We start from the raw sequence: 15710 nt of genomic DNA, 5'->3' as shown, positions 1-15710 counted from the left end.
GCTGTCTCCAGTACCTATGGCTACAGGGGATTGTACAGATCTCAAGATCAGTGGGTGATATGAGCACAGACGAAGCCAGTGACTCTTTTCATGCACAGTGGCTTTTTTTTTTAAAAGGTAGATAGGGTCACCTGTGTGAAGAGAGGGATATTTTCTAACTATGCATGTTATAATCACAAAAAAGGTTTGTTAAACTGGGGCATTAATTTGTTCAACTGGGACATGTTCTTCTCAGCAAGTTAAAAAAAAACTATCTTAGCAACACACACACACACAGCCCCATGGGACCCGAGAAATCATCTTGGCCAGTCCCCACATTTTTAGAGATGAAAATGCCAGGGTGAGGGATATGCCCAAGTTTCCACTACTAACTGCTGAGAGTGGCAGGTACAGAACCCAAATTTCCTGAACCACACAGTCCAGTGTTCTTACTCTCAGAGTCAGAGTAGATGGTGGAACCAGGATGGGCTCTGGAGTCAGAGGGCGTGGGTTCAAATCCCAACTCTGCCACTCACTCCCCAAGTGATCTTGGACAAGTCACTTCACTTTCCTGAGCTCCAATTTTCTTCTCTGCACAATGAAAATACTCATAGTCCCTCTGTAGGATTGCTGTGAAAGTCAGGAGGATCTCATATGGAAAGCACCTACTCTGCCCTTGTCCCTTTCTAGTATACTACATCCCCACAGGCCTTATGCTTTTCTCTACACACCTCTCCAGGGTTACTGAGGAGATGATTCTGAAGGCAAAGAATTAGCAGGGGCAATATTATTATATGTGCAGCATTTTCATTATCATGAGAAAGCCATTATTAAGAACTTATTTGTTTTACAATGTGTGTAATGTTACTCTTATAACAAAGAAAACCGTTAAAGCTATTTATATTTTGGAAAAAATAATTAAGAACTTAATTACATGTGGGCCTAAATAAAGAGAAATAAATAGATGTCCTCTCTGTCCACTAAAGGTTATTAGTGTACATGATTACAGGAAAGTGATTACCAAATAAGATATCTTAACCCCATCCCTTGACTTTACCAATGGAAAATATGTAAAGCTGATATGAAGGTGTCTCCTCTAAGGAACTGTGACATTTCTGTAGCATCCCTGCTAAAACATGAACCAACCAACTAAAAAACAAACCAGACATCCACGTCATATAGAATGAGGCTTTGAGGTTTGTTTTGTCATGTTTTTTTTTTTTTTTTGGAATAGTTAAAAAAGCCAACTGGAAGAATGGACCTTCTCATGTGGTAACCAAGAGATTAAGATATAAGTCCACTAATTTTTTACTTGTGTTTTAGCCTCAAATTTGCTATGGAAAAAATGTTTGGCTGGTTAAGTGACTTTCCATAGTGTTCTATTTATCAACCACCAAAGAAAGGTAGGATTACTTTTCACTGCAAGCAGAGAAGGCTGCATTTTAGCACTTGACCATCCCTTTGTTTTTGATGCCACAGCTGGGGAGCAGTGATGAGGAGAAGGCGAGGAGGTAAGAGGCGTTGAGGATGAGGAGACTGTATGCACCTGATTTTCCCATCATGCTTCACCAGGGCCTATCATGTAACTATATGGATTTTCTATAACCCATATCTTTCATAAGATTTATGTGCAGAAAAAATTAATCAACTAATCTCTCTTCCACACACAGTCACCTTGATTATTCAAAATAATGAAGAGGAGAGGGAACCCAAGAAAAGAGTGGGAATCAAGAAAACTATATTGCACTTGGAAAAGCCTCTCTGCCAGTTTTTCTATGGACAGGTAATGATACTGTAAACAGAGCATGAGCTTTGAGTCCAGGTGGCTGTGGCTTCCATAGCTCTGTAACACCAGTCATTATCATCTACTTTCAATTTTTTCTCTTTACCCATCGAAGAATTATGTAATCAATAATTTGACTTCCCCCAAGTAGACTTTCTGCTGCTTGAGAATATGAGCTCATCGGTAAGCTTGAGTACTCTGGCATTCATTTTTCAGCATAAATTTACGAAACTCTGGTTTACCAACCTTGAGGGTTTGGATAGTGTCAGTCCCTTAGGGCTTAACCAGCTCTAAGTGAACTGATGAAACTGAGTACCTAGACCTTCCACTCTGAGGAGTGAACTCACCAATTCCACAAGGCGGGCCTGCCAGGGGAGCCAGCTGGTCTCTCTCCTGACTGAAATGGACTCTACTGACATAGTATAGACTATAAACAGTTTATACATTCTTCATGACTTCCTGATTAGTTCAAACTTAGGTAGACTTGTTGGATGGAGCCGGCCTAGTTTGTAACCATGACATATTCCCCAGCCTCTAAACCTGTGCTGATATGGGACGAGAACTGCCTCCTCACTCACCCTTCCCTCCTTTGCAAAAGTTCTCTGGTCTACAGGTAAAGCTCTGGAAATAGGGGAGAGAGTGAGAGTGCAATAATAAGAACGTTAAATTATTTGTTCCAAAGGTGACATCAAGAAAAATGAAGGAAAACAATACAGAATGTGGCCCGTTAATAATTTTAGTCAGGCACCTAGGAAGGAACACTTAGAGGTTTTTAACATCACTAAGATAGTTTTTAATATGCTGAAGCAGAAACTACCTAAACGGGTTCTTGTTGAACAGCAAGAACTAATGTCCTGTCTGCACACATTCTCCCTCACCTCTTGGAATAGCTTAGGACTTTGGAATGTGGCTGAAAAATAACCAGAAGGAATGGCAAATCACTGTAATTTCATGCCGCCACAACCTTATCCCTCAAAATCCAGATAATAAGCACATCCTTAAAGCCACCTCAAAAGCCAACAGTCTGAGCTTTGGCACATACGAGAATGAGTTCGATTTCTGCAGCAGCCCTGCCTCAAAACTCAGTAGCGATTATGTGTAAAATGCACCCTGCCTGGAACACACAGAGGCTTTTGAACATGTTTCTCCAGTTATATGATATGAGCTTTGAAGGTGAGGACCCACACCACGTAAGCAGCAACTAATCACCCCAGTTAAAGAAAGCAGAGCACTTGGGAACTTACTTTGGGACTGCAGCCCATGTCTTTTTTAACCTATAGATGGAATTGGACTGGAGTGCTGAAACGATGGCCCTCAAGGAGGAAAAATTCTTCAGGATTCTACATTCCTGTATGGAGAGAGATTAAAACATAAAAGGCATTTAGTATCAATAATACAGTGAGTTGGTGGTTTCCTGTTTTAGAGGAATCACAGCTGCTATGAATTCTTACCACTAAATAGGCAGCTGTATAAATACTGAACATCAAAAAGTGGCTCCTCACTCCTACCCCAGTCACCAAAAAGCTTTATAGATTTTGGCACTGTATGCTTGTTTTTCTCCCTTTAATATATTTTTTGCGTTGTTGTTACAGTTTTATAGTTTCCAGCTTTTCTAGTAAAAACACGAATGGAGGTGAGTCTGTAGAGCTGTGCTAGAGAAAGCAAACTTTCTCCTGCTGAAAGCACACGGATGCCCTAAAAATACACATGAAAGATGCTGTATCCTTTAGACCACAAAGTGAACCGGGCAGCAGCCACTTCGAGGTCAGATAGCATCGAACATCTCATGACCAACTCTTGTCTAAAGAGGTGTATATAACTTGGCAATAAAAATTCACCACAAGTTGAACTTTGGCTTTTATGCTCTTAGCCAAGAGGGAATATTTTTATACACATTCATTTGGTTTCAAATTGGCTTGTGGCGCAATCATAAACATTCAGCAACACCTTGGTACTTCAACGGTTCCAAAATAACTTGGGCTTTTAAAATAAAATTCATTTTGGCAGCATTTTACAACAAAATAGAAAGAGAACAGGAAACATTCTGGGTGTCATTTTCTGGGTAAGGAGAAAGGCTCTCTGATCTCGAAACTTAAGCTACCACACGAGGTCTACAGCATCAGCAGCCAGTGACCTCGGAGTCAAAGTCTTGCTGAATGAATGGCAGTGACAGCAAAACATTCAGGGAGAGGGTCCCATTCTTGGTAACATGGGGAGAGTGGACTAGGCCTTCTGTCAAAGGACATGCTTCATATATAGGCATTGGAAGTGTAATACATCCAGTGTTCACAACTCAGGACACTGGGTTTGGCCTTGTGCAGAACATCTGGGGCAAGAGGTCCCAGAGTGGTTGGGCATAAAAGCACATAGCTTAAAAGATCATGTCATGAAGTAATGCTAATCCTGAATATGAAGGAGAAACGGCATTCTCTAACTTAGCATGCCAAAATCTGGCTACTTAAAACTATGCCAAACAAACAAACCCCCAAATGTTTTCTTAGAGTAAATGTCACAGTATTTTACAAAAGTCATGCCCATTCTCTTTCAATGTCTCAATGCTCTCCCCTTATTTAAAGAGAGAGAAAGAATGAGAGAAAGAGCTCTGAATTATAGTCAGTCTGGAAACCTAAGCCCATGAGAGCATGGTTCAACAAAGGTTCAGAATCCCAAAGTTATGTTCTAAAAATCAGGACACTTGCAATAAATAAGGCAACTCAAGCACAGATATTTCATGCAAATTGTAATAAACATATGGAACGCATTATCCAGAAAGAGGCTTACACTAAGGGTTTAAAGGAGTATAAAAAGCATCTGGCTCCATTTCTGGGAAAGGAGGTATCTTCCAGGAGATGTGATACAAAAGTAAAAATGTAGCCATAAGGCCAGTCTAAGAAAATACAGTCATATTGGGTCAGAAATATTTTCTGCGTGTAAAATTATTATTATTTTTCAAACACCCTCTCAATAGAAACTGACTGTGATTAATGCAGGAAAAGTAAAATAAATCTTGGCAGGAAACCACCTACGAGTTTCATTATTTTATTAAGTTACCCTACATAATTTTAAGTGATACAACATGCTCAATAATAGGAAACTACATCATCAAGAGTAAGGACTCTTGGCTTTAAGCATGTCCTATGGGATTTGGAATATACCTCAAATTATTCAAATTATTAAACTTGTATTTCTTATTATCACATAAATGCACAACTTAATTTGGACCAAAAATCATTGTTTGAGCCACACTATCATACATACAGATGCTACATTCTTGCTATAGATTTTCTAAGCAGTTGAATGGATTAAAGGGTATGACATTTACGGCAAAAATGTTTTCTTATCATTCTAAGATGACAGAGAAATTCTCTGCTTCATCACACTCTATCAGAACTTTTGTAGCTCTTGTTGATAAATAAGCTCAATTCAGAATAGGAGAAATCTAAGTTGCATAAGATATTCTTTATTTCTTACTTTTTTCATATCTAAACTCTCTGGTAACAGACCACCTAAACACTCAAGGCAAATTCTCTGGCACAGTTATGACTTTGCTCTCTAATCAAAGACAACAAAAGAGAATGTGGAAAAAAAAAAAAAAGAGAGAATGTGCAAGTTTAAGCATTATGCCCTATAGATAGGGGCTCAATAAAAAAATATATATTAAGATAGAAAGCAAAATGTGTTTTGGTTGAAGGTTGACCCATACAGCCCAGAACATGGACTAGTAGGATATTTAAATAATAATAATTTTTCAAAATCATTGTTAATTACATAGTTTTTGCTGATTTAATGTCTTCTGCCCAGAAAAAAAAATCTTCCCCCATGTTCGAATATCAAAAAATTTTATCTATTATTCAAAGCTAAACTCAAATGTCATCCTACCCATGAAGCCTTCCTTGACCACCCCAGTCAGAAGTGATCTCTCTCTCCTCCACTTCTGCAGTACTGATCTCACACGGCCCTGCTCCTCTTCTGCCCAGGCTGAGATAATTCCAGTATATCTTAGCTTCCTTATTTGACTACAGGCTCCTACAGGACCAAATTAATTGTGTTTATCCTATCTATGTCCCCAAAGTACATCAAATTGTATCTTACACACATTTAGGAGTTCATGAAATATTTGGTGACCAACTGACTGAATAATGTTGACCTTTTCTCAATCATGAAATAATATGCTGATAAGTGAAGGTCATATGGCATGTAAACAGCTGATCCAAGTGACTAGACTGACACTCAGGAGAACGTCATTCAGGCCTAGGAATAGACTCTGTCACTCCAACTTCAGATATAAAGCCCTCAGAAAAGCCCCAGATTAATGTGAAATCTGTATATATCAGTCCTTTAGAAAAGAGATTGAGGATTCTAAGAAGGCACCGGCTCTTCAAATCTGCAGAAGATATAATGCTTCCAGGTACTAGCAGGGCATAGGGGTAATCATTCTGGGTTGAAGAGCAGTCTGTTTAACACTTAGACCATCAGTTTATATTTAGTGAACACCAGGCAGAACCGACACTCAGTCTGTGAATACAAAGGAAAAAGGAGATGGAATGTCTCATCCTGGAGAAGCAGCAGCGTTGAGAGCCCACTAGCAGAAAGAAGCAAGCAAGGGACCAATTTTTTTTAAAGAGGAAAAACAGATAAGCTCCCAAGTTAAGAAAGGCAACTTTTTTTCTTACTCTGGAAGAACAACAATAACAACAATAAAAACCCAATAGACCCTCATGTGTGGTCTTCTGATTGCCTTTCAACCAAATGGATAAACCATTTAAAGAGAGTGATGAAGTCATCTCCAATATCTACTAAACATAAAGAATACTGTAAAAAAGACAATTACGTGGGCAATGTTAATCCACTTCTCGATGATTTTGGCTCTCTGCTGAGTTTTGAGTTCTCTGCCCCCCAAGATGGTGCTGACAACACATTTGGTGAGGGCATTAAACTGAGAGATGGTAGCACGGATTGTAGGAGCCAAATGTTTGTTTTCCTTCTTATCCCTTCGAGACCAAATGCAGCCCAGGCAGTGGTGAGGCACTACTTTCTTGAATAGTTGCTAGAACAAAAGAGGAATTGAATTTAAGGACAAGACAGACACTTCATATGGCAAAGCACATCATTGGGATCATCTGTAAATTAGTGTTTTGTGAATGGACAAATAATCCTTTTCTACTGGGTTTGCCTCATGGTGTCCATTTCAATAGACAAAAGTAAATAATTAATATATTAATTGATCAGAAACTCCTACATGTTCTTTCTAAACTGCTCAACTGAACAAATGGAACACAATGACCCAAAGAAAATTTAACTGATCAAAAACATTTTGACTTTTCTGTCTTTGAAGGAAAGCCAGGTAAAAATATAAACCAGTAATCAAAAAGAAGTAGTTAAGATTATTTTGACCTCAAAAAGCATATCCATGGTATGTTCTGGGCACTCACGATCATGAACTGTGTATAACGCATGTGGATGCTCAATGACCACCTGAAAAGTAATTCAGAAGCACAGTACCTGTGACATTCATCCACGTCACTATTTCAGATTATTTAAAATCAAGACAGTAAGAAGCATATAAAAGGAAAAACTTTGAACGTCACACAGTAAAAGGAAGAAAGGAGGATTTAAAGCCTGGTTTCCAGGTCTTTGCCTAAAAGTCATAACCATGAAGTTTCCCATCTTTCTCTTATGCTGTCAGTGGTGGAACACCACCACCACCAACTTTGCTGAACAAATCCTATCTCATTTGTACGGTTCAATGCAAGATGTGTAAGGGTTGGTATAAAAGAGAGAACACCAGGATTTACTTTACATGGACTATTTGATTTACTTCTGATAGTTTATCTGCATGCTCACTAGATGGAAACTCTCTGCCACTTTCTATACTGCTTTTTCCAAAGTGGTAAGTGCAGAAGACCTAAAACTATTGTGATAATTTATAACAGTCCTGTTTTCTTTAACTGGTATTTACCAGCTAATATTAAGCTATGAAATGTAACTGAAGCAATCAAATATGTACAGCTAACAAAAATATTCAAACTTCCGGAATCACACATGGAAATGAGCTGCCAGATACAATCACATGTGGATTCAGTGAATTTATTTTATCCTAATTTATACTTTGACCCCTTTACAATCCTCCAAATAAACAGTTCAGATCTTGAAATATTTATGAGTCTAAAGGGAGAGATATACCCATGGAACAGGGTAGATTTTGTATCACTAGGATTAGAATTCTTATTTCCCTCTGTGTATTGAGGGCCAAGTAAAAAGCACCTTCACCCAGTCTGAATTATTCAGAAGACTGATTCAAGTCACATCTTCTCTCTGCACTTACAGGCACAGCCTCTTTCAAGGATTCGAAAAGACTTACATCACATTACCCCACTGCCCTCCCTGGGGCCGCTAGTACTGTCACTCCCCACATTTTAAGTAGAAGCAAGTCCGAGGCACAAAGAGGAGACCTACTGCATCCATATAGGTCAGCTGCTCTGCCACGAGATCCTCCGAGAAGCACGTGAATTCTGCAGACCCTCCACCCTCCAGTTCCTCTTCCTCTTCCAGGCTGAAGGAAATGGTGTTGGGAAACCCATCTGTTCATAGATGCAAAAAAAATTAGTAATTTGGTGCCACTGTATATGACCTTGTTTATAGAGTCAAATTGAACTTCTTTCATTTAGGAAGAAGAGGGTTTAGAAAACCCACAGGAGAGAACAGCAAGCACAATAGATCTGAATGAAATGGAGGTGTGCCCAATCTCTGCTTGTTCTTAGATTCTTATTAAGTTCAGAGGCCTCATGTCATCACTTTGACAAATCCCTAGTTCCTCAGCAAAGGACAGAGCCAGGTTAGGCAAAGACTAGAGAAGCAAAGCTGGGCTAACATTCAAGGGGTTACTCTCATCTGAGGCTCCCTCAAACTCTCTGATCAGCTCGAGGACTAATCCAACTACTTCTTAAACCCCAACTACGCAATTCTTAATTATTGGCCATTTATAACCCGAAGGCTGGAAAGACGGGGCATGAAGGCAGGCCAGGCTTTGAGGAGTAGAGTGGGCCATTTTGGTATCAGAAATGCTAATGAAGTCCTCAAAATTTTCAGAAAGTCCTTAGAATTCTCAAAACGTTTGGAGTAGCTGTCAGCTTCTACCTAAAGTAAAGTACGCCTGAAGCAGTAGAACAGCCTTAGACTAAATTCATCTGAGTCTTATTATAGATTAAGATCATCAATTAGCAGATCACACCGGGCACAGACTGAAGAAGTGAGAAAGAATCCCCATAATCACTACCTGGGGTTCCAAATCAAAAGCTGAAGAGCTCGGTACGTGGAATAGGACCTCCGGACGCCATTTTGAAAGACTGCGGAATTGGATGAAGTTTCATTTGAACCTCCTTCCCTTCCCTGGAACCCTTCCCTAAATCCTGAGTTGTTTCCCAACCTCATGTCCCTTCACACCCCTTGCTCTCCTATCTGTTAAATCTGTTCTCAAGAAAAAAACCTACTTGCATTCAGTTATATCTTAGCAGAAAAGTCAGTGTTACTACTCCCCCAGAATGCTTACATTTTAAGTCTTTTCTCTCTTTCTTTGTAGAATAAAAGACTTTTAGGCATCTTGGATTAGTTGTGTTACCAGCACAGTGGGTTCCTGTTGTTCCCCAGGATGGAAATCAAGAGAGACAACAAATGGGAATAGAAAAGTACAAGTTATTAGCTTGTGCACAGAGGAGGCACAAGGGAGCCGGTGCAGAAAGGAAAGGGGCAGGTGACTGGCTCATTAGGGAGCGGATTATGGGGCTTTTATTAGGCAAAGGCTGGGGAGGCGTGCCTTCTCCTGACATGTAGAGGCGGGGTTTTTCTTGAGCTTGCGCTGTTGTTTGACATGCTACCACAGGCACTGCATGTATCATTCCTAGCTCTCCACCCCTGGGTGTGATTTTTACTATGGTAATGAGGCTAGGGTCACCTTCAGTGGACTCCAGGGTGCTAGGGCACATGCGTAAAGCCGGGAAAGTCCCGAAGCTGCAGAATGTGGATCTTGGTAGTCTCTATCTGATTCTCTTAGCTTGCCAATTGGTTAGGGGCCTTATCTTGTTAGGCCAGAGGCCTTGCGGAGGACCCTGTCTCTTCAGGCTGGTTCCTGTCTCAGTTGGATGGCCTTTTCTCAATTTTCTAGGGGAAAGGGGGTGCTGAGAGTGGACCCTATATCACTTCCCCTCTCAGAGCACCACGTGGGTACTTGCCAACTCTGGTGACAGGTATTTCATTTAAGGATGGCCCCCTCACCCTGGTGTTGGAAGGTACTGATGCAAATGGGGTTGAGTTATGACTGAGGAAGGTAGGAGGGGGTCACTGCTTGCCTCCAGAGGCTGAGACACAAACAGGCATGAGTTAAAGAAAGCTAAAACCCCATGATTTCACCACCTTTCCTCCACACAACTCTGGTACTCTCGCATTCAGTGGAGGAATATGAAATTTGAAATCCTAAACAAAGGTTCAGAATGGGCCTCTCATCCCTCCTGCTAGCTACTATACAAACCTCTCCCAATCACTCTGCAATGCCGAGGGTGACCCACTTCAGACAAAAAGTGTACATGGTAAGGCTTATCTCCTCATTCATTCAGCAAACACTCAGAGCAGCCCCATATGGTCCTTGGATGCTGCTGGGCATGAGGATTACATGGTCCTTTCTCTCTGGGGCCTAGGCCCTGCCTTCACAGTTTCTGCTTTTGACTCTCTTCCAAAGGTAAGTAAGTAAAACCTTGAAGCAAAATCTTACTTTCGAAAAACATGTAGAAGAGCTTGTTGCTTCTGCCAGCAGGAAACTGAGTAAAACAAGCGCATGAGAACCAAGCTCCTAAAACTCCTTTTCAATGACTCCTGTACTTAATAAACAGAGAGTTTAGAGCTTTCTTGATTAAAATTTTCCAAACTTTGAAAAAATTCATTCTTGGGTATTGCCTAAAAGCCTTCCCAAAGTCAGGCAATCTCCCTCTCCCCTGCCTCAGCCTGCCAAATGAGCCCCGCCTTCTAGTCCCTGGGTTGGAAACAATGAACGACTGGTCCCACCGGTTCCCCAATTAGGCCTAGAGCCAGGGGCAGCCCCAATGGGGATAGCTGGGCTCTAACACAGCGTTTTCCACTCCAGCACAAAGACTGGTGGGGAGGCCCTGAAGGGGGTTGAGGCCAGGCAGCTGGAGGAGAGCCCCTGGTAGTCCAGCATTCCCGGCAGATGAAGTCATCTGAGATACAGAGCACTTGGCAGTGGGCTTCTAATGACGCAACTGCATTTTCCCCTCTCTGGTACCCCATACAAAAAAAAAATGCAACAGGTACTGTTTGGAATTTAAGGATATTTTCTTTGGCGCTGATGCAGCTTCCCTTATCGGTGTTGAGGAACCATTTCCCTCCCCTCACTGAGGAAATCAGGCGTCACTTCAGGGAAACGCCTGTCAGAAGCTCCAAGTGGGTCAGCCGCCATGGCAACCATCACCCAGCCGCCAGTGAAGGGATGAGATGTCATGCTGAAAAAGCCTGTCCTAACCTCTTTCTGACTTTCTTCAAAGCCTGATAGTTCCAAGCAGCCCACGACCTGCAGTGGTGGCCCTTCCTCTGTCCTTGAAAAAAGGCACTCAGTTCCTCAAATAGGAAAAAACAGCCACAGAAACTTCCTTTGATGAGGCCATCAGAGATGTAAAATGACGGTAATCTGCCCTAGCAGGGGACAGATATCAGTGACACTTTCTAGCTGTAGGAGAAACACCTTTTCCGAGCTTTTGTGAGGGCAGCAGCAGAACTGAATTTAATTCTTTGACTGTTGAATGGGGGTGGTTGTTTGTAATGGGTTTCCATTTGATAGAAAGAGAAGCCATTAGGCAGAAAATAAAAAGAAAATTCAAGTTCAGCATGGTACCCGTTGACAACGGAAGGTAAAAGATCATCAAGGAGATCATCATCTTGACGGTATTAGAAGAAACCCTAGGAAATTACTTCACTTCACTGAGCTACAGTTTGCTCATCTATAAAATGAGGGAGCCAGACTAGGTGGTCTTAAAGATCCTCTTCTTTGCTCTAAAACTCTAAGGCTCTGTAATAAGCACTTCAATAACCCTTAGAATTTACAGCCACCACCAATTCCCAGCAGCTTGTCTTTCTGAGGGAAACCAAGGTCGTTCATCAAGTACAGGGAGAACATTTCCTCAACATGGAGGTTGCAGAATCAGAATCTAGCTCTTTCCCTGGAATCAAGAAAGTACTCACTGTCAGTTTCCACTTCTTGCTTGTGAAACTGCTCAAGAAGATTTTGTGCTCTTCTCTCTGGATCCGAGCCTGGCATCATCCGTTTGAGATAATCCAGCAGTTTCTGTAAGCAAGGGAAGTGAGGGGGCTCCCGGAAGTCCTCCGCACATTGGTCAAGCCAGGCCCTCAGGATCGAGGCGATTGCGCTGAGAAAGAGAAATGGACAGTCACCGCACCCAACTGGCTGTGGGGACTCAAAACAAGCCCTGGATACCGGGGCCTAGCCCAGGCTTACCCCAGGAAAACCCAGGCAGGTGGTCAACAGAGAGTTCACCTAAAAGTTCCTGGCAATATCAATGAAGTTAAAGCACTTGAAAACAAGCTGATACATTTTATTATTTGAAATAATTAAAATGGTAGTTGCGGAGCAGGGGAAAGACTGATAAGTTTTTAAAAGAAAAAAGCACCTTAAACTTTGGAAAAACCCCTACAGGGCAGAAGAAAACATGCAGGAGATTTCGTTGAGTCTTGAAGCAACTTCAAAGCAATCTGTGCACAACAAGATTATGTGTTTCCAATCCTGGATTCACTCAAATCAGAGACCACAAAATCTACTGTCCTAACATTTTAGGAAATAACTGACTGACAGTAGGCCAGAAATCCATCTGATGAAAGGAAGTGCCTAGGTTTGGAAAAGATAAATGCATAAATTTAATTTTACAAAGATCTCAGGGTTTCAGCATAAGCACCAAAAAGTCCTCACAAAATTATCCTTTTGCTTCTCAAATTACAAGAGGAGAATATGTTTCAATCGGGAGAAATAGAATGAGTGCAGAAGTTAGGTCTTTGAAAAGTAAAGGAGAAAAACATGATAAGCAAAGCCATTGTGAAGGTGACTTCCTCTGATGGCTCAGGAGAGTCCCCCTTGGGTGAAAAAAGGTCCAGTGCACAAAAAGATATAGGGTCATCGTGTGTGCACAGCTCCCTCCAGACATGTTACTAATAACAGGAGCATGCTGACTTTAGGTTAGGGGCAGCCCCTCACTAAATGGAAGAGACAAACAACTGACTGACAAAAAGGATAAAAAGTTTTGAGTGCTATTATTCCATGCCTTATATTCAAAGAAGACATGTTGGGCTGTGTCCCATAGAGAACACGGTACTTTGCCTCATTGGCAACCAGCCACCCTCACAGCCAAGGTAGATGCTTTGATGATGGTTGGAGAAGATGACAGGGACTATAAACTAATCAATGCTGATTTTTTTTTTCTTCAATTTTTTTTGGTGAGGAAGATGAGCCCTGAGCTAACATCTGTGCCAATCTTCCTCTATTTTGTATGTGGGTCGCTGCCTCAGCATGGCTGATGAGTCATGTAAGTCTGAGCCCGGGATCCAAACTCGCAAACCCAGGCCGCCAAAGCAGAGCGCACCGAACTTAACCACTACGCCACGGGGCCAGCCCCAATCAATGCAGGTTTTATTGACGGCGATGTGACACTTCGTTTTTAACTAAAGACTTAACTGACTAAAATTTTGGAGCTGAAAAATTTCCTTAGCAAAATTTAAAATGAGCACCTATTCATAAACACTATTTACTTAGTTAACAAATGGTAAAGAGGCTAAAAGGTATTATCATTCACCTATGTGAAACCGGAGGCTGGGCTTTCACAGGTATGTCTAAATTTCATATGTCCCAATTTCATACGGGGGAGCTGGACTATGATCAAGACATACATACAACTAAAGCCAATTTAATACTTAACTTTTAGAATTGAAGTACAAACAGAAGGAAAATAAATTTATTCACTGTTTTCACTGCTGTGGATATCACTGTTTCACTAATGTGGACCTGAAAACATTTGGAACCATAATATTCACATATCTACATCAGAAATAGATGACATAAAACCATCAAATGAAAGTTGGAACTTAAAATCATAGAAATAATTCAATATTCTCTACATCTTTAGTCCAGATTAAAAAGATAAACAGAAGTTTCATTCCCTTCCAGAAAGCTAGAAGAAATCAATCCGGGCTCTGGGATTAATTGAAAACATGAGTAAAATAAAATTAATGGACTTTTAGTCAGTGAACCTTCAATATTTGGTTTGCTTGTCACATCATCTGTCATGTATGAATGTTTGTGTCCTCCCCAAATTCATATATTGAAACTCTAATTCCCATCCCCAAAGTTGACGGAATTCTATTTTTTGAGAGCCCACACATAGCATCCATTACTCCTCCCTTCTTCATCAAAACCAAATATCATGAATTGAAGAAGAAAATGAAGAGCCATTCTAATATTTCATTTTTATAAGCAATATGACTTTTTCTATGAATAATTTCCCTTCTTTCCTGACAAGCACTGAGCCCAGAACTGTGGAAGGCACAGAGGTGGGGAATAGCCTAGAACACAGGAAAACCTGACATTTGCTCACATCAGATTGACTCTTATAGAAGTTTTGCACTTCTCAAACAAGGGTGGATTAATTTAACTAGTACTGCTACTCAGTTAATATTTCTTAATATTTCAGTGAGACAATACTCTTCTGATGACACTGATGGAAAAACAGATACAGAGAGATAATTCACATCACACAACAAAAATCAAAGGGAGCATCACCTAAAAACGAGACCAGTGACCCAATGACCCTAATGACCCCTCAAAGTTTTGTAACTTAAAACCCAGGCAGAAATCCAAAATTACAGGTAAAAGGCAGATACTAAAAGACAATAATATATTATCTACTCATTCACTCCCCATAATTCTTAGTTTTAAAATTACAAAACTGATTATTCACTACAAAAAAATAAATATTACAAATGTGTATAAACTAAAACAGCAAAATATCTACTCCCCCTTCATTCTAATCCTATTCCTGTGACCTCCTGTTAACAGTTTGGAGCATATCCTCTAGACTCTTCTATGGATATGTATCCATGTATATATGGATAAATATAATATGTATATATAAACCAACATAGATTTTTTTTCCCACTGAATAGTATGTTATAGACACCTCTCCATTCACTACCTCTAGATGTTACTGTTTCTCAGGGTTGCATGGATGCACCATAATTAACATAAGTATTCTTCTACTAGTGCGCAGGTATTTATTTTCAGGTTCTCACAATTATAGTTACAAAATATGTATCCTTATTGACATCTCTGTGTACTTGTGTATTTCTACAGGGCACATTATATACAACTTACTTCCATGGAAAGTTGTAGCCTTGGAAGGTCTGGGGGAGTTCTGAAGAGGGACCTTAGTCCAGACTGGACTTGCCTTTACGCGCATATTTTGTCCTCCTCAGTCTGATGTTTTTAACTAGTTCTGACAATCTACCCATTTTACCTTTTGGGACAGCGCCCTTCCTGCAGCTTAGCCTAAGAAGGCTTTGAAAGTTCCCTACAAACCCATACACTGAATTAGCTTAAAAAGCATTTCACTCTAAAGAGGAATAAAGGGGGAGGAGGAAGAAGAAAGACAAGAAGAGAAAGACATATACAACCAGCACAATACAACCCAAAGCAGACCCCTGCCCTCCTATCAACAGAGTGTTTATCAGCATGCCAGGCAGGGAGGCTTTCTGGAAAGGCCTGGACACGTGCCCAAAGCTCACAGTAGCTTTATGTTTGCCAGTCCTGGGAAGAAACTTGCCATTCTTGATAGACTAAGAAGCAGATAAAATGTGAAACTTTTCAGATTTCAAAAAGGAAAGC

General features: G+C 40.7%; 1 protein-coding gene across 2 annotated transcripts in view; it reads right to left on the bottom strand.

Moving 5' to 3' along the window:
• The window catches only part of RGL1 (ral guanine nucleotide dissociation stimulator like 1), a 122778-nt gene that overhangs the window by 33185 nt on the left and 73883 nt on the right, over positions 1–15710 (bottom strand). The window contains exons 5-9 of one of the 2 annotated variants that reach the window (XM_087438820.1): positions 12008–12192; positions 8219–8343; positions 7157–7237; positions 6594–6809; positions 3007–3110 (exon numbers count right to left, since the gene is read on the bottom strand). In XM_087438820.1, the coding sequence (XP_087294946.1) occupies positions 3007–3110; positions 6594–6809; positions 7157–7237; positions 8219–8343; positions 12008–12192 (711 nt within the window). The remainder of the gene's footprint in view (positions 1–3006; positions 3111–6593; positions 6810–7156; positions 7238–8218; positions 8344–12007; positions 12193–15710) is intronic. The other variant, XM_004424935.3, reaches the window with a different exon arrangement.

Source organism: Ceratotherium simum, chromosome 2 (assembly GCF_057802395.1).
Source record: "Ceratotherium simum simum isolate JZ-2026a chromosome 2, ASM5780239v1, whole genome shotgun sequence".
Lineage (NCBI taxonomy): Eukaryota > Metazoa > Chordata > Mammalia > Perissodactyla > Rhinocerotidae > Ceratotherium > Ceratotherium simum.
This window is presented reverse-complemented; position numbering and strand designations above follow the sequence as displayed.